Here is a 23895-nt window from a genome sequence, read left to right on the forward strand (position 1 = left end):
CTTTTACAGATACACAATTGAGAGCATCCTGTCAGGCTGTATCACCGCATGATATGGCAACTGCACCTCCTACAACCACAGGGCTCTCAAGTGGGTGGTGCGGTCTGCCCAATGCATCACCGGGGGCATACTGCCTGCACTCCAGGACACCTACAGCACTTGATGTCACAGGAAGGCCAAAAAGATTATCAAGGACATCAACCACCCGAGCCACGACCTGTTCATCCATCATCCAACACTCTTCCTAGAGCTGGCCGCCCAGCTAAACTGAGCAATCGGGGGAGAAGGGCCTTGGCTGGGGAGGTGACCAAGAACCCGATGGTCACTCTGACAGAGCTTTAGAGTTCCTCTGTGGAGATGGATAACCTTCCAGAAGGACAATTAGGCCTTTATAGTAGAGTGGCCAGACAGAAGCTACTCCTCAGTAAAAGGCACATGACAGCCTGCTTGGAGTTTTTTATCTCCAAAAAGCACCTACAGGACTGTCAGACCAGGAAACAAGATTCCCACGTCTGGAGGAAACCTGGCACCATCCCTATGGTGAAGCATTGTGGTGGCAGCATCATGCTGTGGGGATGTTTTTCAGCGGCAGGGACAGGGAGACTATCAGGATCTAGGGAAAGATAAACTGAGAAAAGTACAGAGAGATCCTTGATGAAAATCTGCTCTAGAACACTCATGACCTCAGAATGTGGTAAAGGTTCACCTTCGAAAAGGACAGCAACCCTAAGAACACAAACAAGACAATGCAGGATTGGCTTCGGGACAAGTCTCTGAATGTCATTGAGTGGCCCAGCCAGAGCCCGGACTTCAACCTGAATGAATATCTCTGGAGAGTCCTGGAAATAGCTGTGCAGCGACGCTCCCCATCCAACCTGATAGAGCTTGAGAGGATCTGCAGAGATGTGTGCCAAACTTGTAGCGTCATACCCAAGAAGACTCAAGGCTGTAATTGCTGCCAAAGGTGCCTCAACAGAGTACTGTGTAAAGGGTATGAGTACTTATTTTAGATGTGATATTTCAGTTTTTTTTATTTATTTGCAAAATGTATTTGTGTGTAGATTGTGAAAATGTCAGAATACTTTCCGAAAGCACTGTATAAATACATTGAACAAATATATAAAATGCATCATACAACAATTTCTAAGATTTTACTGAGTTACAGTTCACATAAGGAAATCAGTCAATTGAAATTATTTCATCAGGCCCTAATCTATGGATTTCAAATGACTGTGAATATAGATATGCATCTGTCGATCACAGATACCTTAAAAATAAAGGTAGTGGTGTGGATCAGAAAACCAGTTAGTATCTGTTGTGACCACCATTTTCCTCTGTCACGACTTTCGCAGAAGTCGGCTCCTCTCCTTGTTCGGGCAGCGTTCTGCGATCGTCTAGCCATCGCCGCTCCATTTCTCATATGTCCATTTGTTTTGTCTTGTTCCATACACACCTGGTTTTCATTCCATAATCACACTGCATGTATTTAGTCCTCTGTTCCCCTCCATGTCTTTGTGTGTAATTGTTTATTGTTATGTGGATATTGTCAAGCTCCATACTTTTGTCATGTTCCGTGTTTTTGGCACGTTTATGTTTTTATTTGCTGTCGTGTTTGGACAGGAATTAAAGTGAGCCTGTTTACTACACTCTGATCTCCTGTAACTGACTTCACCTCTGTACACACCCCTAACAGCCTCATGCAGCGTGACACATCTCCTTCACATAGAGTTGGTCAGGCTGCTGATTTTGGCCTGTGAAATGCTATTCCACTGCTCTTCAATGGCTGTGCGAAGTTGCTGGATATGGGCAGGAACTGGAACACGCTGTCGAACATGTCAATCCAGAGTATCCCAAACATGCTCAATTGGTGACATGTCTTGTGAGTATGCAGGCCAGGGAAGAACTGGGATTTTTTCAGCTTCCTGGAATTGTGTACAGATCCTTGCGACATGGGTCCGTGCATTATCATGCTGAAATATGAGATGAAGGCGGCAGATGAATGGCAGAACAATGGGCTTCAGAATCTCGTCACATTCTGTACATTCAAAATGCCATCGATAAAATGCAATTGTGTTCATTGTCTGTAAATTATGCCTGCCCATACCCTTATACCACCGCCATAAAGGGGCACTTTGTTCACAACGTTGACATCAGCAAACCACTCGCTCACACGACGGCAGACATGCTGTCTGCCATGTGCCCGGTACAGATGAAACCAAGATTCATCTATTAATAGCACACTTCTGCAGCGTGCCAGTGTCCATCGAATGTGAGCATTTGCACACTGAAGTCGATTACGACACCCAACTGCAGTCAGGCCCTGGTGAGGACGATGAGCATGCAGATGAGCTTCCCTGAGACTGTTTCTGACAGTTTGTGCAGAAATTCTTTGGTTGTGCGAACCCACAGTTTCACCAGCTGTCCGGGTGGCTGGTCTCAGACCATCCAGCAGGTGAATAAGCCGGATGTGGAGGTCCTGGGCTGGCGTGGTTACACGTGTTCTGCGGTTGTGAGGCCAGTTGGACGTACTGCTAAATTCTCTAAAACAACGTTGTATGCGGCTTAAGGTAAAGGAAGGAACATTAAATTGTCTGACAACAGCTCTGGTGGACATTCCTGCAGTCAGCATGCCAATTGCATGCTTCTTCAAAACTTGAGACATCTGCGGCATTGTGTTGTGTGACAAAAATGCACATTTTAGAGTGACCTTTTATTGTCCTCAGCACAAGGTGCACTTGTGTAATTATCATGCTATTTAATCAGCTTATTGATATGCCACACCTGTCAGATGACTTGGCAAATCTGTGCAGACAATTTGAGAGAAATAAGCTTTTTGTGCACATGGAACATTGTTGGGATCTTTTATTTCAGCTTATGAAACATATGACCAACACTTTACATGTTGCGTTTATATTTCACTGCACCTGCAATAAAATCTACAAAACATGTGTATGTGACCAAAACAATTGTATTTTATCTTATTTTTATTTTATTTTATTTTGAATTCCAAAGGGATAACATGAAATAACATGATGTATGTTAAATAAATAATCAAATGAAAAATGTGTGATTATTTCGTCTTTCAGAATTTTTGGGAGCATCTAAAGCGCACTTCCTGCATTTCTACACAATCCAACATGACTCATGGCTCTTCTAGCCGTCTCTATTTAGAACATAAAAAAAGTAAGCGAAAATGCCCCCAGTCATCAAGCTAGGTAAGAGATCACTGTGAAATAGGTTTAACTGATTGACAAAACTGAACTAGATCAAAAAGTAATTCAATAATCAACATTAGTTTGCACCTTTACCAATAGCCTAACAAGTGAACAACTCTTAAATAAAGTACAAAGACTTTTGATTGTCTTTGTTAAGACATCCTCTATATCAAACCTGTCTGTATCCATTCATCATCATCATCAGCAGCAGCAGCTTCTACCAGGTCTTCCTCACACTAGTTTAGTTTTTTTCTGTTAAGTTAAAACAGCCGTTATCTTGCCAGCTACATCAGTCAATTAAAGAGCACAAGACATACACACTGACCGCAGCTGCCTCTGTCCAACTCTCCCATAATGGTCCAGCCAGCCTTTCAGAAGCTTCGCCTTTCACACAGCCAGTCCGCCTGCTCTGTGGTGTGTGAGCGGTCCTAAATCCAGTTGGGTGAAACATCCAAATAGCCTACCCAACCACTCTGAGGTGTCTGCATGGTCTTCTTAGGGATAGGGGGCAGTATTCGGAAGTTTGGATGACTGAGGTGCCCAAAGTAAACTGCTTATTACTCAGGCCCAGAAGCTAGGATATGCATATAATTGGTAGTATTGGATAGAAAACACTCTAACATTTCCAAAACTGTTAAAATCAATGGAATACCAACCAGATTGCAGTTCCTAGGTCTTCCAGTAGATGTCAGCAGTCTTTAGAAAGAGTTTCAGGCTTGTTATTTGAAAATGAGCTAGTATTTGTAGTTTTTCTAGGTGGCTCTCATTTTGACTGTAGTCCTGTGGCGCGCGTGGATGAGGCCGCGCACTTCCTTATTTATCTCCGGTAATGAACATACTATTCTCCGACTTAAATTTTGTTTATTTGTTTATTTACGTATTAGGGTACCTGAGGATTGATTAGAAACGTTGTTTGACTTGTTTGGATGAAGTTTATTGGTAATTTTTGGGATTCATTTGTATGCATATTGAACGAGGGAAACCGGTGGATTACTGAGTCAAGCGTGCCAACTAAACAGACTTTTTGGGGATATAAAGGACATTATTGAACAAAATGACCATTTGTTATGTAGCTGGGACCCTTGGGATTGTAAACAGAGGAAGATCTTCAAAGGTAAGTGATTTATTTTATTGCTATTTCTGACTTTCGTGATGCCTCTGCTAGTTTGGAAAATGTTTGTAATGCTTTTGTATGCGGTGTGCTGTCCTCAGATAATCACATGGTGTGCTTTCGCCGTAAAGACGTTTTGAAATTTGACAAAGTGGCTGGATTAACAAGAAGTTACGCTTTTAAACGATGTAAGACACTTTAATGTTCATCGTTTAATATTACAAATTTTGTATTTTGAATTTCGCGCTCTGCAATTTAAATGTTGTCGAGGGAAAAATGCAATTTCAGAATGTGGGTGGGTAGGGGTGGGGGATCATGACCCCTCCATGCCCAGTGGTCATATAGAAATACCAAAACTTTAATTTAACAGCTCCAAAGCAATTGCCTGTCTATTGCGCAAGAACCACTACCTTTCAGACTTGTTTTATTGTCAAGACACCTGCTGGTAACACTTAACTGGTTAGGACAGCTCATGAGGCCTAAATATCTGTCAACTAAGTGGGACTCACGACTAAAAAGGTGTTATGCATAACTTTAATTGTTATCCATAAGAGTAGGAGTAAAATGTTTCTATTCTCAGCACTTCCGACCAATTTTCTACTCAAATCAAATCAAATGTTATTGGTCACATGGTTAGCAGATGTTATTGCGAGTGTAGTGAAAATCTTTGTTGTTCTAGTTCAGACAGTGCAGCAATGCCTAACAGGTAATCTAACAATTCCACAACAACTACCTAATACACACAAATCTAAGTAAAGGAATGGAATAGGAAAATATACATATAATTATATGGTTGAACAATAGGCGAGATGCAATAGATGGTATAAAATACAGTTCAGTTGAAGTCGGAAGTTTACATACACCTTAGCCAAATACATTTAAACTCACTTTTTCACAATTCCTGACATTTAATCCTAGTAAACATTCCCTGTCTTTGGTCAGTTAGGATCACCACTTTATTTTAAGAGTGTGAAATGTCAGAATAATAGTAGAGAGAATTATTTATTTCAGCTTTTATTTCTTTCATCACATCCCCAGTGGGTCATAACTTTACATACACTCAATTAGTATTTGCTAGCATTGGGTCAAACGTTTTGGGTAGCCTTCCACAAGCTTCCCACAATAAGTTGGGTGAATTTTGGCCCATTTCTCCTGACAGAGCTGGTGTAACTGAATCAGTTTTGTAGGCCTCCTTGCTTGCGCACACTTTCAGTTCTGGCCACAAATTTTCTATAGAATTAAGGTCAGGGATTTGTGATGGCCACTCCAATACCTTGACTTTGTTGTCCTTAAACCATTTTGCCACAACTTTGGAAGTATGCTTGGGGTCATTGTTCATTTGGAAGACCCATTTGCGACCAAGCTTGAACTTCGTGACTGATGTCTTGAGATGTTGCTTCAATATATCCACATAATTTTCCTTTCCTCATGATGCCATCTATTTTGTGAAGTGCACCAGTCCCTCCTGCAGCAAAGCACCCCCACAACATGATGCTGCCACCCCCGTGCTTCACGGTTGGAAGATGTTCTTCAGCTTGCAATCATCCCCCCTTTTCCTCCAAACATAACGATGGTCATTATGGCCAAACAGTTTTATTTTTGTTTCATCAGACCAGAGGACATTTCTCCAAAAAGTACTATCTTTGTCCCCATGTGCAATTGCAAACCGTAGTCTGGCTTTTATGGCGGTTTTGTAGCAGTGGTTATGTCGATATAGGACTCGTTTTACTGTGGATATACATAACCTTGTACCTGTTTCCTCCAGCATCTTCACAAGGTCCTTTGCTGTTGGAAAAGGCACAGTCAACTAAGTGTATGTAAACTTCTGACCCACTGGAATTGTGATAGTGAGTTATAAGTGAAATAATCTGTCTGTAAACAATTGTTGGAAAAATTACTTGTGTCATGCACAAAGTAGATGTCCTAACCGACTTGCCAAAACTATAGTTTGTTAAAACCTCTCTGGGATATGTGGGACGGTAGCGTCCCACTTGGCCAAAAGCCAGAGAAAATGCCTTACCTTTGACGAGCTTCTTCTGTTGGCACTCCAATATGTCCCATAAACATCACAAATGGTCTTTTTGTTTGATTAATTCCGTCCATATATATCCAAAATTTTCATTTATTTTGGGGCGTTTGATCCAGAAAAACACCGGTTCCAACTTGCGCAACGTGACAACAAAATATCTTTGAAAGCTACCTGTAAACGTTGCCAAAACATTTCAAACTACTTTTGTAACACAACTTTAGATATTTTTTAATGTAAATAATATTGAAGATGGGATGATCTGTGTTCAATACAGGAAGAAAACAAACTCAAGCATGCTTTCTGGTCATGCGCCTCTATCAAACAGTACACATGAAGTGACCCTCGTTCAAGATGACCGTACTTCTTCATTACACAAAGCAATAACCTCAACCAATTTCTAAAGACTGGTGACATCCAGTGGAAGCGGTAGGAACTGGAAGCAAGTCCCTTAGAAATTCCCAATGAAAACACATTGAAAAGAGTGTGACCTCAAAAAGAAAAATGAATGGTTTGTCCTCGGGGTTTCGCTTGCTACATCAGTTCTGTTATGCTCACAGACATGATTCAAACAGTTTTAGAAACTTCAGAGTGTTTTCTATTCAAATAATAATATGCATAATATGCATATCTTATCTTCTGGGGATGAGTAGCAGGCAGTTGAATTTGGGCATGCTTTTCATCCAAAATTCCAAATGCTGCCCCCTATCCTAGAGAAGTTAACAAAACATTTGTGGAGTGGTTGAAAAACGAGTTTTAATGACTCCAACCTAAGTGTATGTACACTTCCGACTTGAATTGTACATATGAGATGAGTAATGCGAGATATGTAAACATTAAAGTGGCCTTATAAAAGTGACTGGTGAGCCATTTGTTGAAGTGGCCAATGATTTCAAGTCTCTATGGAGGCAGCAGCTTCTCTGTGTTAGTGAGGGCTGTTTAATCAACAGTCTGATGACCTTGATATAAAAGCTGTTTTGCTGACACCACACTCCGAGTGCCCTCACTAGGGAGAGATTTAATATGTCCGCATGCTCTGAGTACGCGGCTAGGGATGCCGTCAGGGCCGGCAGCCTTGCGAGGGTTAACACGTGTTAATGTCTTACTCACATTGGCCAGGGAGAAGGAGAGCTCACAGTTCTTGGTAGAGGGTCTCATTGGGGGCACTGTATTATCCTCAACACAGGCAAAGAAAGTGTTTAGTTTGTGTTTAGTTTGTCCGGAAGAAATACGTCGGTGTCCATGGTATTTTGTAGTCCGTGATTGTCTGTGGACCCTGCCACATACGTCTCGTGTCTGAGCCGTTGAATTGCGACTCCACTTTGTTTCTGAACTGACATTTCACTAGTTTGATTGCCTTGCGGAGGGAATAACTATACTGTTGGTATTTGGCCATAATCCCAGTCACCTTTCCATGGTTAAATGAGATGGTTTGCGCTTTCAGTTTTGTGCGAATGCCGCCATCTATCCACGGTTTCGTTGGTTAGGGTAGATTTTAATAGTCACAGTGGTACAAGATCTCCTCCGCACTTCCTTATACACTCACTCACCAAATCAGCATATACGTCAATATTATTCTCTGAGGCTACCTGGAACATGTCCCAGTCTGCGTGATCAAAACAATCTTGATGCGTGGATTCCGATTGGTCAGACCAGTGTTGAATAGTTCTTAACACGGGTACATCCTGTCTGAGTTTCTGCCTATAGGAAGGGAGGAGAAAAATGGAGTCATGGTCAGATTTGACAAAAGGGTGGAGGAGAGCCTTGTATGTATGCATTGCGGAAGTTGATATCTCGAAATAAACATTTATAAAGATACAAAAATGGCCTGTTATAGGGTGTGATGCCTGGTCTTGTATACTATGCAAGCTACCTGTATAGTATAGTATAGTATAGTACAGTATAGTATAGTATAGTAATCTTAAAGTACTATGACTTCTGCTGACATTTTGATCAAGAAATATTTACACCAGTAAAAATCCACTTTTCCGAGCTGAAAGACAATGGCCAGAGCTTACCCATGATGTTGCACAATGATTTGTCAATAAGTCAAAGTATGATATATTTGGGCTTGAAGTGACAAATCTGAATTGCCCACTTCGTGCTAATCCGTGTGAATGCAGTGCTTTTCCTATGATATGATATACAAGTATTTTCAGCCTACGTTTCATTTCAGGGCTGGGTTTTATTAGAATTGTACCACCCACCAGCATGGCATTGTTTATTAATCAGAAACATCTGCAAAGTTATTCCTCTTCGCAGCTGCGATTAGCCAAACAGCCTTGTTGTGTCCACTTGGCCGCCTGAGACATGGAGCAAATTAAATTAGGGGATAATTTTTACATTTTCACTTATTTTTGAGCTAGTCTGTATTAAAACATATATATGACCATTTTATAAATGGTATAATTGCGTGATATGATAGCATTTTGCAAACCCGGTGGCCTCGTCGCCACCAAGATTAATATTTCTGTCCACTAAAGTATTGCTTCACTACATGCGTCACTGGTTTGATTGGTGTAAAGTGAAACCACAAGTGTCTATCCAGATAATGACAAGGCACCCACAAAAGAAACAAAAGAAACATCAAACAACTTATAATTTTAGGCATGCATGATCATGAGCAAAGTCGATGTAGCCTATTATTTCACGTCGCCTGTGAGAACCATGAGCAGGGGCTGACTTGGCTTTGCTGTGCTGCAGCCAAAGTCTGACATCAGCCTACCTACCAAAGGTTACACTGTGTCCATTACAATGTAGAAAAATGCTTATCAGCTATCTTTCAGTAGTTATCCATATTACCTGAGCTTCAATTTATTATTTCTAACTATTTTCATGGTGGATGTGCAGCTGCAAGTTATTAAATATGCCAAAACGTTGGAGACCAGTGGTTTCCATATGTGGCAAAGTTTTCCCAATGCTTATGCCAAATCCAACTCCAGAACCAGCCATAGAGCCAGCTGGCTAATCTTTTGAATTTGGTGTAATAAAAAAACCCGGTAAAAAACAGAAAACAGCTAGCTAGATAAGGTTAGGAAGATAGTTAGCTAGATAAGGTTAGCTTGCTAGCTAGCTACACTGACAGCTGTCAGTGCCCTATGTTTATCCACTCCATGTGGAAATTCCCACACACATTTTGTGTACAAAACATTATGAACACCTTCCTAGTATTGAGTTGAACACCACCCTTTTGTCCTCAGAACAGCCTCAATTCATCAGGGCATGACTCCACGTGAAGGATTTACTTCAGACACCGGAAAAGGCCCAAATCCCCGTCCTTCACTTGAAGAAGAGACAGAGATATCGGGGAAATAGGTCGGGGTGCCTTGTAAGGATCCAACGACAAGTGGGTAATCCGCCTCTACCATCAGTCATATTAGCCAACATGCAATCATTGGATAATGAAATGGATGAGCTCCGATCAAGACTAACCTACCAACGGGACATTAAAAGCTGTAATACCGAATGTTTGACAGAGTTGTGGCTGAACAATGACATGGATAACATACAGCTGGCTGGGTTTTTCGTTCATCGGCAAGATAGAACAGCTGCCTCCAGTAAGACAAGGAGTGGTGGTCTGTGTCTAATGTAAATAACAGCTGGTGCACAAAATCTAATATTAAGGAAGTCTCAAGGTTTTCCTCGCCTGAGGCAGAGTATCTCATGATAAGCTGTAGACCACACTATTTACCAAAATAGTTTATCTATATTTTCCGTAGCTGTCTATTTACCACCACAAACTAACGCTGGCACTAAGACTGCACTCAACGAGCTGTAAAAGGCGATAATCAAACAAAATAAATGCTCATCCAGAGGCAGCGCTCCTAGTGGCCGGGGACTTTATTGCAGGGAAACTGAAATCCAATTTACCTCATTTCTACCAGCATGTTACATGTGCAACCAGAGGGAAAAAACTCTATACCACCTTTACTGCACACACAGAGACATGTACAAAGCTCTCCCTCGCTCTCCATTTGGCAAATTTGACCATAACTTTATCCTGATTCCTGCTTACAAGCAAAACCGAAAGCAGGAAGTACCAGTGACTCGCTCAATACGGAAGTGGCCAGATGGTGCAGATGCTAAGCTACAGGACTGTTTTGCTAGCACAGACTGGATTATGTTCCAAGATTCTTCTGATGGCATTGAGGAGTACACCACATCAGTCACTGGCTTCATCAATAAGGTCATCGATTACGTCGTTCCCACAGTGACCGTACGTACATACCCCAACCAGAAGCCATGGATTACAGGCAACATCCACACTGAGCTAAAGAGTAGAGCTGCCGCTTTCAAGGAGCGGGATGCTCCTGGATGCTTATAAGAAATCCTGCTATGCCCTCCGACGAACCATCAAACAGGCAAAGCGTCAATGCAGGACTAAGAATGAATCGTACTACACCGGCTCCGTCGCTCGTAGGATGTGGCAAGGCTTGCAAACTATTACAGACTACAAAAGGGAAGCACAGCTGAGAGCTGCCCAGTGACACGAGCCTACAGTGGTTCCTCCTTTAAAAGTTGCGTCATACTGCAGCACACCCTGCATTCTGTTATTTAATTGTCAGCCATTTTTTACGTTAATACAAGTTAGTGTTAGTTTGACCATTATAGGGCATCTTTGAGAAGCATTTGATAGTCTCCCAAATTAGCATTACAATATAATTTTAAACCTTTTTTTGTAATAGCATAGTACATGGGATTGATTTTAAGAAATTTGGCTTAATTTGATTAATATTATGGTGTTTCTATTCCGAGAAAAACGAAAAACGAAACCCTCAGGATTTCCGTTTGGATTGAATGGAAAATATTGTGCTGTACAACATGACGTTCGGGAGTAGGCTAAAGCATGAGAGGATTGGAGGATTCTAAATTAATATCTAAGGGGCATAACATTTCCACACCCTAAATGTAGTGTAACCAATACTAATTTCGCCTATGGTAGGCCTACAGTATATCTAAAAATATTATTTTCAATGACGTGAAACTCAATGATGTGAAATTACATTTAGAGGAGTGCAGGATTTTAAATGACTATCAAAGGGGGATTTTCTGTTAGGATCTGTGAGAATATCTGAGAATAACTAAGGGGCTTTTATTTAATTCTAAATGAATTAATAATAATAATAATAATAATGATCGCTTTGTTTAAAAAGTAACATATTTTGGAGATTTCATTTTCATTTAACCTAGAGTGAGTGAGAAAAAGGCAATTCTTGAACATGGGGTGAGACGTTCTCAATAATTTGTAAATAAAGCCAGTTTGTTATTTATAGTCATTTTTTTCTGGAGAAACCTAACTTGATTATTTAGCAGACATCACTTGTTTATATTCAGTCAACACATATATCTTAAGAATATCATGGAATAAAATTGAACATTTTCGTTTCCACATGCTTGTCTCAGAGCAGCGCAATAGTAATTTGCTATGGATCCATAACTAAATAAACATCTACATTTTGAAAGACTATTTTTATAATTATTTTATTAAAGAAAGCATAAAAATGCTGATGAAGAATTACAGTACTGTAAAGTATATGCTTTTACATTTGGATAATAAAGTATTTACAGCATTTTGAAGATATAAGCCACCTGCATTTGTTTATTAGGCTACTGTGCAGTCTGACAAGTAAACATAGCCTACAATACATACTGTCAAAAATACTGTAAAAATGGGAAAGTGCCTAATTCCTTACATAAGGGAGAGCAGGCCATGTCCAGACTTTCTCAGTGACCTCAAGTACTTCCAATAATGGCCGTTTCCAGAGAATGCGGGCATGTGGAAAACTGTGGTTCAATTCCCAGACGGGGAGAAAGGATTAGGCTGTCTTTGTAAATAAGAATTTGTTGTTAACTGGTTCCATATGTGTTATTTCATAGTTGTGATGTCTTCACTATTATTCTACAACGTAGAAAATAGTAAAATTAAATAAAAATCCTGGAATGAGTAGGTGTGTCCAAACTTTTGACTGGTACTTGCTTAATTAACTTGCTTAATATTATCGTGTTTCTATTCCAAGAAAAATAAAAACCCTCTGGGTTTCTGTTAGGTTGGAATGGAAAATATTTAGCTAAAGAGGCAGGGCACGCATGAGACCGGGGCTCAATTCCACGATGGGGAGGAAGGAGGAGGCTGTCCTTTTAAATAAGAATTTGTTCTTAACTGGCTTGCCTAGTTAAATAAAGGTTACACTAAGAGCATAACATTTCTGCATCCTCATTTTTTGTTCTAGTCTAACCAATAACCAAACGGAGATTAAGGGAAAATAAAAATGTCATTGATTTATCAAGACCAGTCCCCATGCTTGTCTCAGAGCAGCGTAAAATGGCGCTAAAATAGTTGTAGGCATTTGCTTCAAATCCTATTCAATCAATCAATCAAATTTATTTATAAAGCCCTTTTTACATCAGCCGATGTCACAAAGTGCTGTACAGAAATCCAGCCTAAAACCCCAAACAGCAAGCAATGCACTTGTCAGAAGCACGGTGGCTCGGAAAAACTCCCTAGAAAGGTTGTAAACTAGGAAGAAACCTAGAGAGGAGCCAGGCTCTGAGGGGTGACCAGTCCTCTCCTGGCTGTGCCGGGTGGAGATTATAACACTATTGCTTCTAACTTCAATATGCTCTTTAAATAAATAAGACCTACACCACTTTTAACAGCACATAAGCAACACTAGTGAAACTCATGTCGCCTATGGTAGGTCTACAGTATATCAGAAAATATGATGTGACTCTACGCCAATAATTACATATAGAGGATTCTAAATGAAAACCAAAAGCCGCCTCATGGGTCTCCCGGTGGAGGCCGGCATGGGTATCGAACCTGCATCAGCCAGTTAAGTTAAGTTATTTTATATAGGTCTAGGCTCTGAAGAAATAGACTCTTCTTCCTCTTGTCCTCTTGTTGTTTGTAAAGTCAAATTAAAATTCATATTATTGTTTGAAATTAATTGCTTGACTAGTGTAGGTTTTCTCCATCGGTTGGTGTGCAACACTTGCATAACAAGTTAGCTATTTTTTCAGCACCAGACACTGTTCACTTCCTATTGATTGCGCAGCGGTTGTTGCCAGTTGTAAAAAAAAGATTATTGCAAGTTGGGGTGGGGGTTTTTCACACCTAGTTATTAGACAATTCTTTAGTAAAGGTTGAATAGACTATTCAGCTAATAGCCCATCCTATAAACGTTGTTTGCAGAATTCGCAGCTACAGTACGCTTGTGGAAAAACAAAATGCCTCCAGGTGGCAAAACCAAATTTCTAAGGGAAAACTGATAGAGACATACCCCAAGCGACTTACAGATGTAATCACAGCAAAAGGTGGCGCTACAAAGTATTAACTTAAGGGGGCTGAATAATTTTGCACGCCCAATTTTTCAATTTTTGATTTGTTAAAAAAGTTTGAAATATCCAATAAATGTCGTTCCACTTCATGATTGTGTCCCACTTGTTGTTGATTCTTCACAAAAAAATACAGTTGTATATCTTTATGTTTGAAGCCTGAAATGTGGCAAAAGGTCGCAAAGTTCAAGGGGGCCGAATACTTTCGCAAGGCACTGTATACCTGCTGGAGCACTTGTTATGAGTGGGTGTTGCTAGGGTGACCAGTGAGCTGAGATAAGGCAGAGATATACCTAGCAACGACTTATAGATGACCTGGAGCCAGTGGGTTTGGCGACGAATATGAAGCAAGGACCAGCCAACGAGTGCATACAGGTCGCAGTGGTGGGTAGTATATGGGGCTTTGGTGACAAAACGAATGGCACTGTAATAGACTGCATCCAATTTGCTGAGTAGAGTGTTGGAGGCTAATTTGTAAATGACATCGCCGAAGTCAAGGATTGGTAGGATAGTCAGTTTTATAAGGGTAAGTTTGGCAGCATGAGTGATGGAGGCTGTGTTGCATAATAGGAAGCCAATTAGATTTAACTTTGGATTGGAGATGCTTAAGGTGAGTCTGGAAGGAGAGTTTACAGTCTAGCCAGACACCTATGTATTTATAGTTGTCCACATATTCTAAGTCAGAACCGTCCAGAGTAGTGATGCTAGTCGGGTGGGCAGGTGCGGGCAGCGATCGGTTGAAGAGCATGCATTTCATTTGACTAGCATTTAAGAGCAATTGGAAGCCACGGAATGAGTGTTGTATGGCATTGAAGCTCGTTTGGAGGTTTGTTAACACAGTATCCAAAGAAGGGACAGATATATACAGAATGTTATCGTCTGCGTAGAGGTGGATCAAAGATTCCCCCGTAGCAAGAGCGACATCATTGATATATACAGAGAAAAGTGTCGGCCTGAGAATTGAACTCTGTCGCACCCCCATAGAGACTGCCAGAGGTCCGGACAACAGGCCCTCCAATTTGACACACTGAACTCTATCTGAGAAGTAGTTGGTGAACCAGGTGAGGCAGTCATTAGAGAAACCAAGGCTGTTGAGTCTGCCGATAAGAATACGGTGATTGACAGAGTCGAAAGCCTTGGCTAGGTCGATGAAGACGGCTGCACAGTACTGTCTTTTATCAATGGTGGTTATGATATCGTTTAGGACCTTGAGCTTGGCTGAGGTGCACCCGGGACCAGCTCGGAGACCAGATTGCATAGCGGAGAAGTTACAGTGGGATTCGAAATGGTCGGTGATCTGTTTGTTTGCTTGGCTTTCAAAGACTTTAGAAAGGCAGGGCAGGATGGATATAGGTCAAACAGTTTGGGTCTAGAGTCTCTCCCCCTTTGAATAGGGGGATGACCGCGGCCACTTTCCAATCTTTAGGAATCTCAGATGATACAAAAAAGAGGTTGAACAGACTAGTAATAGGGGTTTCAACAACGGTAGCATATCATTTTAGGAAGGGAGGGTCCAGATTGTAATGCCCAGCTGATTTGTAGGGATCCAGATCTTGCAGCTCTTTCAGAACATCAGCTGTCTGGATTTGGGTGAAGGAGACGTTGGGGGGCTTGGGCCAGTTGCTGCGGGGTGTGTGGCGCTCTGGGGGTTGGGGTATTCAGGTGGAAAGCATGGCCAGCCGTAGAGAAATGTGTATTGAAATTCTCGATTTTCATGGTTATATCAGTGATGACAGTGTTTCCTAGTCTCAGTGCAGTGGGCAGCTGGGAGGAGGAGCTCTTATTCTCCATGGACTTTACAGTGTCCCAAAACCTTTTGGAATTAGTGCTGTAGGATGCAAATTTCTGTTTGAAAAAGCTAGCCTTTGCTTTCCGAACTGACTGTGTGTATTGGTTCCTGACTTCCCTGAAAAGTTACATATCACTGGGACATTCCGATGCTAGTGCAGTACTCCACAGGGTGTTTTTGTGCTGGTCAAGGGCAGTCAAGTCTGGAGTGACCCAAGGGCTATATCTGTTCTTAGTTTAAAGGGTGTGTGCTTACTTAAAATGGTGAGGAAAGCACTTTTAAAGAATAACCAGGCATCCTCTACTGACGGGATGAGGTTAATATCCTTCCAGGATACCCGGGCCAGGTCGATTAGAAAGGCTAGCAGAAGTGTTTTAGGGAGCGTTTGACAGGGATGAGGGTTCGCTGTTTGATCGCGGACCCATAACGGACGCAAGCAGTGATTGATGAGATCCTGGTTGAAAACAGCAGAGGTGTATTTAGAGGGCAAGTTGGTCAGGATGATATCTATGAGGGTGCCCATGTTTATAGATTTGGGGATGTACCTGGTAGGCTCTTTGATAATTTGTGTGAGATTGAGAGCATCTACCTTAGATTGTAGGACGGCCGGGGTGTTAATCCTAATTTAGGTCACCTAGCAGTATGAACTCTGACGATAGAGTGGGGACCCTCGTTGCTGGCCCCGGACTGGGGACCCTCGCTGCGGGCCCCGGACTGGGAACCCTCGTTGTGGGTCCCGGACTGGGGACCCTCGCAAGAGGCTCTGGACTGGAGACCATCGCTGGAGGCTCCGGACTGGAGGCCGTTGCTGGAGGCTCCAGACTGGAGGCCGTCGTTGGAGGCCTCGTGCCATGACTCCTCACTGGAGGCTTCGTGCCATGGATCATCACTGGAGGCTTTGTGCCATGGATCATCACTGGAGGTTTCGTGCCATGGATCATCACTGAAGGCTTCATGCCATGGATCATCACTGGAGGAGTTGTGCCATGGATCATCACTGGAGGCTTCTTGCCATGGATCATCACTGGAGGCTTCGTGCCATGGATCATCACTGGTGTGAGGAGACGTATGGGCAGCCTGGTGCGTGGAGCTGCCACAGGGCTCACCAGGCTGGGGAGACATACAGGAGGCCTGGTTCTGGGAGCAGGCACAGGACTCACCAGGCTGGGGAGACATACAGGAGGCTTGTTTCTTGGCGCAGGCACTGGATACACTGGGCCGTGGAGGCGCACTGGAGGTCTCGAGCGTAGAGCCTGCACAACCCGTCCTGGCTGGATGGTTATCTTCGCCCTGCAAATGCGGGGCGCTGGCACAGGACGCACTGGGTTGTGCAGACGCACCGGTGCCTGACCAGTACCACGCTTCTCCCCACGGTAAGCACAGGGAGTTGGCTCAGGTCTATAACCTGACTCCGCCAATCTCCCAGTGTGTCCCCCCCAAAAAAAAAGTTTTTGGGGCTGCCTCTCGTGCCTGCTTCGTTGCCGTGACTCCTGGTATCGTTGTCATTCCTCCCTTGCTACTTCCGCCTGTTTCCATGGCAGGGTCTTGTCCCCTGCCATAACCTGCTCCTATGTCCAAGATGTCCTCCACTCTCTCTTCTCCCGGGCCCAGGATCCATGCTCCTTCTGGCCACGCTGCTTGGTCCTTTGTTTGTGGGAAGTTCTGTCACAGCCGTCGTTCAGGGAAGACCAAAGCGCAGAGTGGTGAGCATACATTTTCTTTTATTTAGAATGTCGCCACCAAAACAAGAAATAACAAATACGACGTGAAGCTTACAAGGGCTATAATGCCCCTAACAAAGACAACTTCCCACAATGACAAAAGGGAAAAGGCTGCCTAAGTATGATTCCCAATCAGAGACAACAATAGACAGCTGTCCCTGTTTGAGAACCTTACCCGGCCAAAACATACACAAAAACATAGAAAACAGAACATAGAATGCCCACCCAAATCACACCCTGACCAAACCAAATAGAGACATAAAAAGGCTTTCTATGGTCAGGACGTGACACAAATAAAGGCTAAATAAAATGTGTTATATGTATATTGATGTCAAAAATGAACTATTATTGATGATGGCCTCATCTTACTGACTAACTTTAATTTGGATATAGTTTACCAAATTGATGCAGCCATGATCATTTTATTGAGTGAATTTGCATGTGACCTAAAAGTGAGATCTCTGTGAAATATTATTTGAGTACATTTTGCCTCATCACTTTGCGCATGTCCTCTCATTATCGGTTTCAGTAACAGCAGCACCAATTACAGTTAATTATGGAAAAAAGGCATTACTCAGGGGGACATTAGACTAACACACATCGGTCACACACTCAAAAATGAAGTGAGACCAACGCTCTCATGGGAAGTGTTGACATACCTTATTGATCATCACCATATCAGTCTAGTAGGGAGCACTGTCGGTTGGGTTTGTAGTTTCTTCTGAGAACTGACCAAATAAATTTCAACCAAAAAAGGTACGTTATTTTGGATGCACATTTGTTTATACATGTGCTGATTATCCGAGGATTGCTTTAGTCATTTCCAGGGTCATTCTGCAGTTTTGTACTTTGTCTTCAATTGTCATGCATTCATTTGTGGTCCAATGTCTTTGTCATTATGAGTAGTGTTACAACAGTTGACTAAGCACATTTGTTTACTCTCTGATATAATTGGATGGATTTTAATGTAAGGCGATATGAATGTTTCATCTCTGTCCATTTAGGACAAATGTAACATTTTGTTTTGTATTTTGTAGGTATGAGCAATATCCAACTCCAATTCTTGGTTGCTACTCTCAAACACAAATCTGGACGAAGTTGACACAATTACATATATCATTTATCATGCTGAAATTATTCCAGGGTTAAAATATAAATGTGATGTTAGCTGTCTTTATCCTCTGTCTGTTGGATTCAGTTGGTTGATTATGTCCATGTCTGTGAATTATTGACGGATGTCTCAACAGTTTACACAATTTTTATGTGCTAAGATGTTTAGGTTGCTGATATCCAATACCATATGAATAATACGCATTTTGTCATTGAAAATTGTTGTTTTGTTAAACACTCGAAGCATTCAAAGTATATTTGGCAGGTACTGGGTTGAGCTAACAATTCACAAACAGAATGAACCTGCATATTCTGATGTATGTTCCCAAGTGACTTTATTTGTTAGAACAATGATTTTTACCACAATGGAATTTTTGACCAGGGAGCATATACCTGTGTGCAGGATTATTGTATTAAAACTAATCTCGGAAACTCAGAGGTAAAATCTTGCATAATTTGGTCAGATGTTATGTAGTCTGCCCATATTTAAACTAATGAAGATATGGTCACATTGAGACCTGCTTAACAAACACAGAATATGTGATGTGTTTTCTATCAACAGATGCAAAGACGTGAGACCATTCTGTGTGCATTTCTTGTCCTCTTTGGACAACTGTCTGAATCCAGTGGAATTTCAGTAATGGTAAGAGCAAATCTATGGAGTTATTGCTAAAGTTAAATTCCACCTACATTTGTTTCAAATAAAAATATATATTCATCATGATCATGAGTGAAAACTTTAATTCACAATTTAAAATAATTTAAGGTAGATTACGGATGTTGCTTGTTTGCTTATAGATATTTCATTAATTTAAAGATTTGAACTCCAATCAACATTCAGAATGTTGTGGACATTCCATCATTGTGTTAATGCATTTTTTTATTAGGGTTCAGAAAAGAGAGGTTGGACACTGAATAGTGCAGGATACCTCCTTGGGCCATGTGAGTTACCCTCATCTGTACTCCAAGTACATCTTAGAACATAATACACTGACCAACAGCAACGTTTTCATATTAAGCATTAGCACAGGTGAAACCTTTTACCCACCTATGCTAATGCTTAAAACGAAAACTGTGCTGTAGATCAGTGATGGCCAACAATAGTGGGGTGGGATAATGGTAGATCAATTAATATGTTGATAGGCTTTGTGGGTGTTGTATGTGAGTGATGTACAGTGCCTTGCGAAAGTATTCGGCCCCCTTGAACTTTGCGACCTTTTGCCACATTTCAAGCTTCAAACATAAAGATATAAAACTGTATTTTTTTGTGAAGAATCAACAACAAGTGGGACACAATCATGAAGTGGAACGACATTTATTGGATATTTCAAACTTTTTTAACAAATCAAAAACTTAAAAATTGGGCGTGCAAAATTATTCAGCCCCTTTACTTTCAGTGCAGCAAACTCTCTCCAGAAGTTCAGTGAGGATCTCTGAATGATCCAATGTTGACCTAAATGACTAATGATGATAGGGTTACACCTGTGTGTAATCAAGTCTCCGTATAAATGCACCTGCACTGTGATAGTCTCAGAGGTCCGTTAAAAGCGCAGAGAGCATCATGAAGAACAAGGAACACACCAGGCAGGTCCGAGATACTGTTGTGAAGAAGTTTAAAGCCGGATTTGGATACAAAAAGATTTCCCAAGCTTTAAACATCCCAAGGAGCACTGTGCAAGCAATAATATTGAAATGGAAGGAGTATCAGACCACTGCAAATCTACCAAGACCTGGCCGTCCCTCTAAACTTTCAGCTCATACAAGGAGAAGACTGATCAGAGATGCAGCCAAGAGGCCCATGATCACTCTGGATGAACTGCAGAGATCTACAGACTCTGTCCATAGGACAACAATCAGTCGTATATTGCACAAATCTGGCCTTTATGGAAGAGTGGCAAGAAGAAAGACATTTCTTAAAGATATCCATAAAAAGTGTTGTTTAAAGTTTGCCACAAGCCACCTGGGAGACACACCAAACATGAGGAAGAAGGTGCTCTGGTCAGATGAAACCAAAATGTAACTTTTTGGCAACAATGCAAAACGTTATGTTTGGCGTAAAAGCAACACAGCTGAACACACCATCCCCACTGTCAAACATGGTGGTGGCAGCATCATGGTTTGGGCCTGCTTTTCTTCAGCAGGGACAGGGAAGATGGTTAAAATTGATGGGAAGATGGATGGAGCCAAATACAGGACCATTCTGGAAGAAAACCTGATGGAGTCTGCAAAAGACCTGAGACTGGGACGGAGATTTGTCTTCCAACAAGACAATGATCCAAAACATAAAGCAAAATCTACAATGGAATGGTTCAAAAATAAACATATCCAGGTGTTAGAATGGCCAAGTCATAGTCCAGACCTGAATCCAATCGAGAATCTGTGGAAAGAACTGAAAACTGCTGTTCACAAATGCACTCCATCCAACCTCACTGAGCTCGAGCTGTTTTGCAAGGAGGAATGGGAAAAAATGTCAGTCTCTCGATGTGCAAAACTGATAGAGACATACCCCAAGCGACTTACAGCTGTAATCGCAGCAAAAGGTGGCATTACAAAGTATTAACTTAAGGGGGCTGAATAATTTTGCACGCCAAATTTTTCAGTTTTTGATTGGTTAAAAAAGTTTGAAATATCCAATAAATGTCGTTCCACTTCATGATTGTGTCCCACTTGTTGTTGATTCTTCACAAAAAAAATACAGTTTTATATCTTTATGTTTGAAGCCTGAAATGTGGCAAAAGGTCGCAAAGTTCAAGGGGGCCGAATACTTTCGCAAGGCACTGTATGTCCGTGTATGTTGAAGAGGATGTGTGTATGTCCTTTTGTCTTGTTATCTTGTGACTGAATAAAGAAACAATATATTCATAAAGGGATGGCTAACCCTTCTCCTGTTGAGCTAATGGTTGTGCAGGATATTTCTAGGAGAAGGTTCAAATAGGACCATGGAAACGGGGCAGAGGAAAACCAGTTTGAACCGGTCAGACCATGTCTGTCCTTCTCCTTACTCAGATGCACAACGAACACTGACTGTGAGACATAGACCCCTACTGGGCAAAAGGAGTGTTTGGGAAGATGATGTGAAACCATTCCAAAACAGTGAATACAGTGAGTCTCCCACGTTTCCAAGTGTTTGTAAACCTACAGCCTACAATATTTCCTATTAGATTAACTTAAAAATATTACCACATCGACAAACATGGGCTACTATTTGATGTTACTGTTGTGATTTTTTACATTGAAATTGCATGTTCTAGAGTCTGTCATCGATGACGCCTACGTTCAAGCTTTTCTGGACTTCATTACTTACTTACGTCTGAAAGGTGAACTCTCTCCTTGTTGAATAATTGGGTGTTGTACATTCAAAGAGTGTCTATGGCTTGAATGTGTGTTTTAAATTGGGTAACTTCTCTGTTGAATTTTTTCATAAATAATCAGTAATGTCAATGTCACCTTTTCTCCTGTAGAGATTGGAGAGATGGAGGATTTGAGCACCCATTATCTTGCAGAAACGAAGTCATAATAAGAAATCAGTACTCCTCTCCTATTGTCAAAAGATAATTTTCCACCTCCACCTGTTCCCATGGTACTCAACTGCTTTTTCAATGGTATGACAAAACAATGTAAATAAACTTACTTTCTATCATACATTTGTATTTATATCATTTTTCTCTATGTTCGTGTCTTTTTAAGGACTCTTAGAAGACTAGGCCTAGGTTGGCAAAAAAATATCCTGACAGCTGACAGCGTTTTAGCAACATAACATCTTAACAAAATGTGTTCATATAGGAAGACTAGTACACTTCCAGCACTTCAATATGGTGATTTTCACATTTTCATAAATTCTTAGAATATTTGGGAATTATGTATCCTAAGACATTTGTGAAAATTCTATTGCAATATAGAGAGTGGGAAAGCGGCTGTTTGTTTGGACAATTAATAGACACTACAGTACATAAAACAGAATAAAAAATTATATCTTGTCCAGGACCAGAGTCGACGCAACCCGTTGCACCATAGCCAACCAGTGCCGCAGGAGGCCTTAATGAAAACAAGCCATTTGCCACACAGGCCTACCATCATTCACTTTGAACTGGACTGTGTGTTTACAGGCAACAGCGTGACTTTATATCATTAGAACACTTTCACCAAAAGCCACAAAATACACCTGATTGGATTTCTGCAAATATGCCAATACCATGGGATTCCTCTTACATTTTGGAACTTTACAGTCCTATCGATCAAACAACCATGACAGGGTAGTCTCTCTGTCCCTCAGTTATGTTGGGATAGGTTCCTTGTTCCTTGTCAATCATTGGCTTATTGGTGAAATCAGCAATCAGACAATATATTCTTTAAGTAAATCAATCAAACCTTTATTAATGCAATTGCAGGCAGAAGTTGACAACGGAAACACAGCACGTATGTTTCAGAGTAAGTTCTGCAAAATAAAAAAGTTAAAAGTTGCTTTAATATGGTCAATCCCTAGTGATGTAACTGCCTACGTCAACACCTTCTACTCATGAGACCAAGCCCATGCATATACAAACTTGCAGGAGGAAACAGTAGTCAGTTTAGTTGCCGCCAATGATCTCAGTAATCCACTCGTTCAACATGCATACAAACAAATCTAAAAAGTTACCGGTAAAGTTCGTCCAAACAAGTCAAACGATGTTTGCCAACAAGACTACTTTTCTAATGAGCGCACCTTGGAAAAACTACAACTACTTTCAAATTTTTCAAAAAACATGCCTGAAACCCTTTCTAAAGACTGTTGACATCTAGTGGAAGCCATAGGAACTGCAATCTGGGTATTTTTATTACCCATAGGCTAGCATTGAAATGGCCTGTGACCTAAACAAAAAAAATTCTGGATGGATTTTCCACAGGTTTTTGCCTGCCATATCAGTTCAGTTATACTCAGACATTATTTTAACAGTTTTAGAAACTGAGTGTTTTCTATCCAATGCTACCAATTATATGCATATCCTAGCAGAGCCTGAGTAACAGGCAGTTTACTTTAGGCACGTCAGTTATCTGAAATTCCGAACAATAACCAGTGTGCTAATGAAGTTAATAAATGGATCACTAGTCACTTTAATAATGCCACTTTAATAATGTTTATATATCTTGCATTACTCATCCCATATGTACACTACCGATCAAAGTTTTAGGATACTTACTCTGTCAAGGGTTTTTCTTTATTTGTACTATTTTCTACATTGTAGAATAAAATTGAAGACATCAACATATGAAATAACACATATGGAATCATGTAGGACAGCTTTGCAAACTCTTGGCATTCTCTCAACCAGCTTGATGAGGTAGTCACCTGGAATGCATTTCAAGTAACAGGTGTGCCTTCTTAAAAGTTAATTTGTGGAATTTATTTCCTTCTTCATGTGTTTGAGCCAATCAGTTGTGTTGTGACAAGGAAGGGGGTATACTGAAGATAGCCCTATTTGGTAAAAGACCAAGAACAGCTAAAATAAGCCAAGAGAAATGACAGTCCATCATTACTTTAAGTCATGAAGGAAGGTCAGTCAATACGGAACATTTCAAGAACTTTGACAGTTTCTTCAAGTGCAGTCGCA

The 23895-nt window shown here is 41.1% G+C and overlaps 1 protein-coding gene across 2 annotated transcripts in view; it reads left to right on the forward strand.

Moving 5' to 3' along the window:
• gall (galanin-like) overlaps nucleotides 1–21947 on the forward strand; it is a 73582-nt gene extending 51635 nt beyond the window's left edge. The window contains exons 1-6 of one of the 2 annotated variants that reach the window (XM_021576709.2): nucleotides 17857–17953; nucleotides 18870–18950; nucleotides 19195–19249; nucleotides 21314–21409; nucleotides 21559–21624; nucleotides 21769–21947. In XM_021576709.2, coding sequence (XP_021432384.2) covers nucleotides 18870–18950; nucleotides 19195–19249; nucleotides 21314–21409; nucleotides 21559–21624; nucleotides 21769–21824 — 354 coding nt within the window. In that variant the 5' untranslated portion in view covers nucleotides 17857–17953 and the 3' untranslated portion in view covers nucleotides 21825–21947. Of the gene's footprint in view, nucleotides 1–17856; nucleotides 17954–18869; nucleotides 18951–19194; nucleotides 19250–21313; nucleotides 21410–21558; nucleotides 21625–21768 lie in introns of those variants that run through there. The other variant, XM_036955598.1, reaches the window with a different exon arrangement.
• Nucleotides 21948–23895: the final 1948 nt, after the last annotated feature.

Source organism: Oncorhynchus mykiss, chromosome 20 (genome assembly GCF_013265735.2).
Source record: "Oncorhynchus mykiss isolate Arlee chromosome 20, USDA_OmykA_1.1, whole genome shotgun sequence".
NCBI classification, from domain to species: Eukaryota; Metazoa; Chordata; class Actinopteri; order Salmoniformes; family Salmonidae; genus Oncorhynchus; species Oncorhynchus mykiss.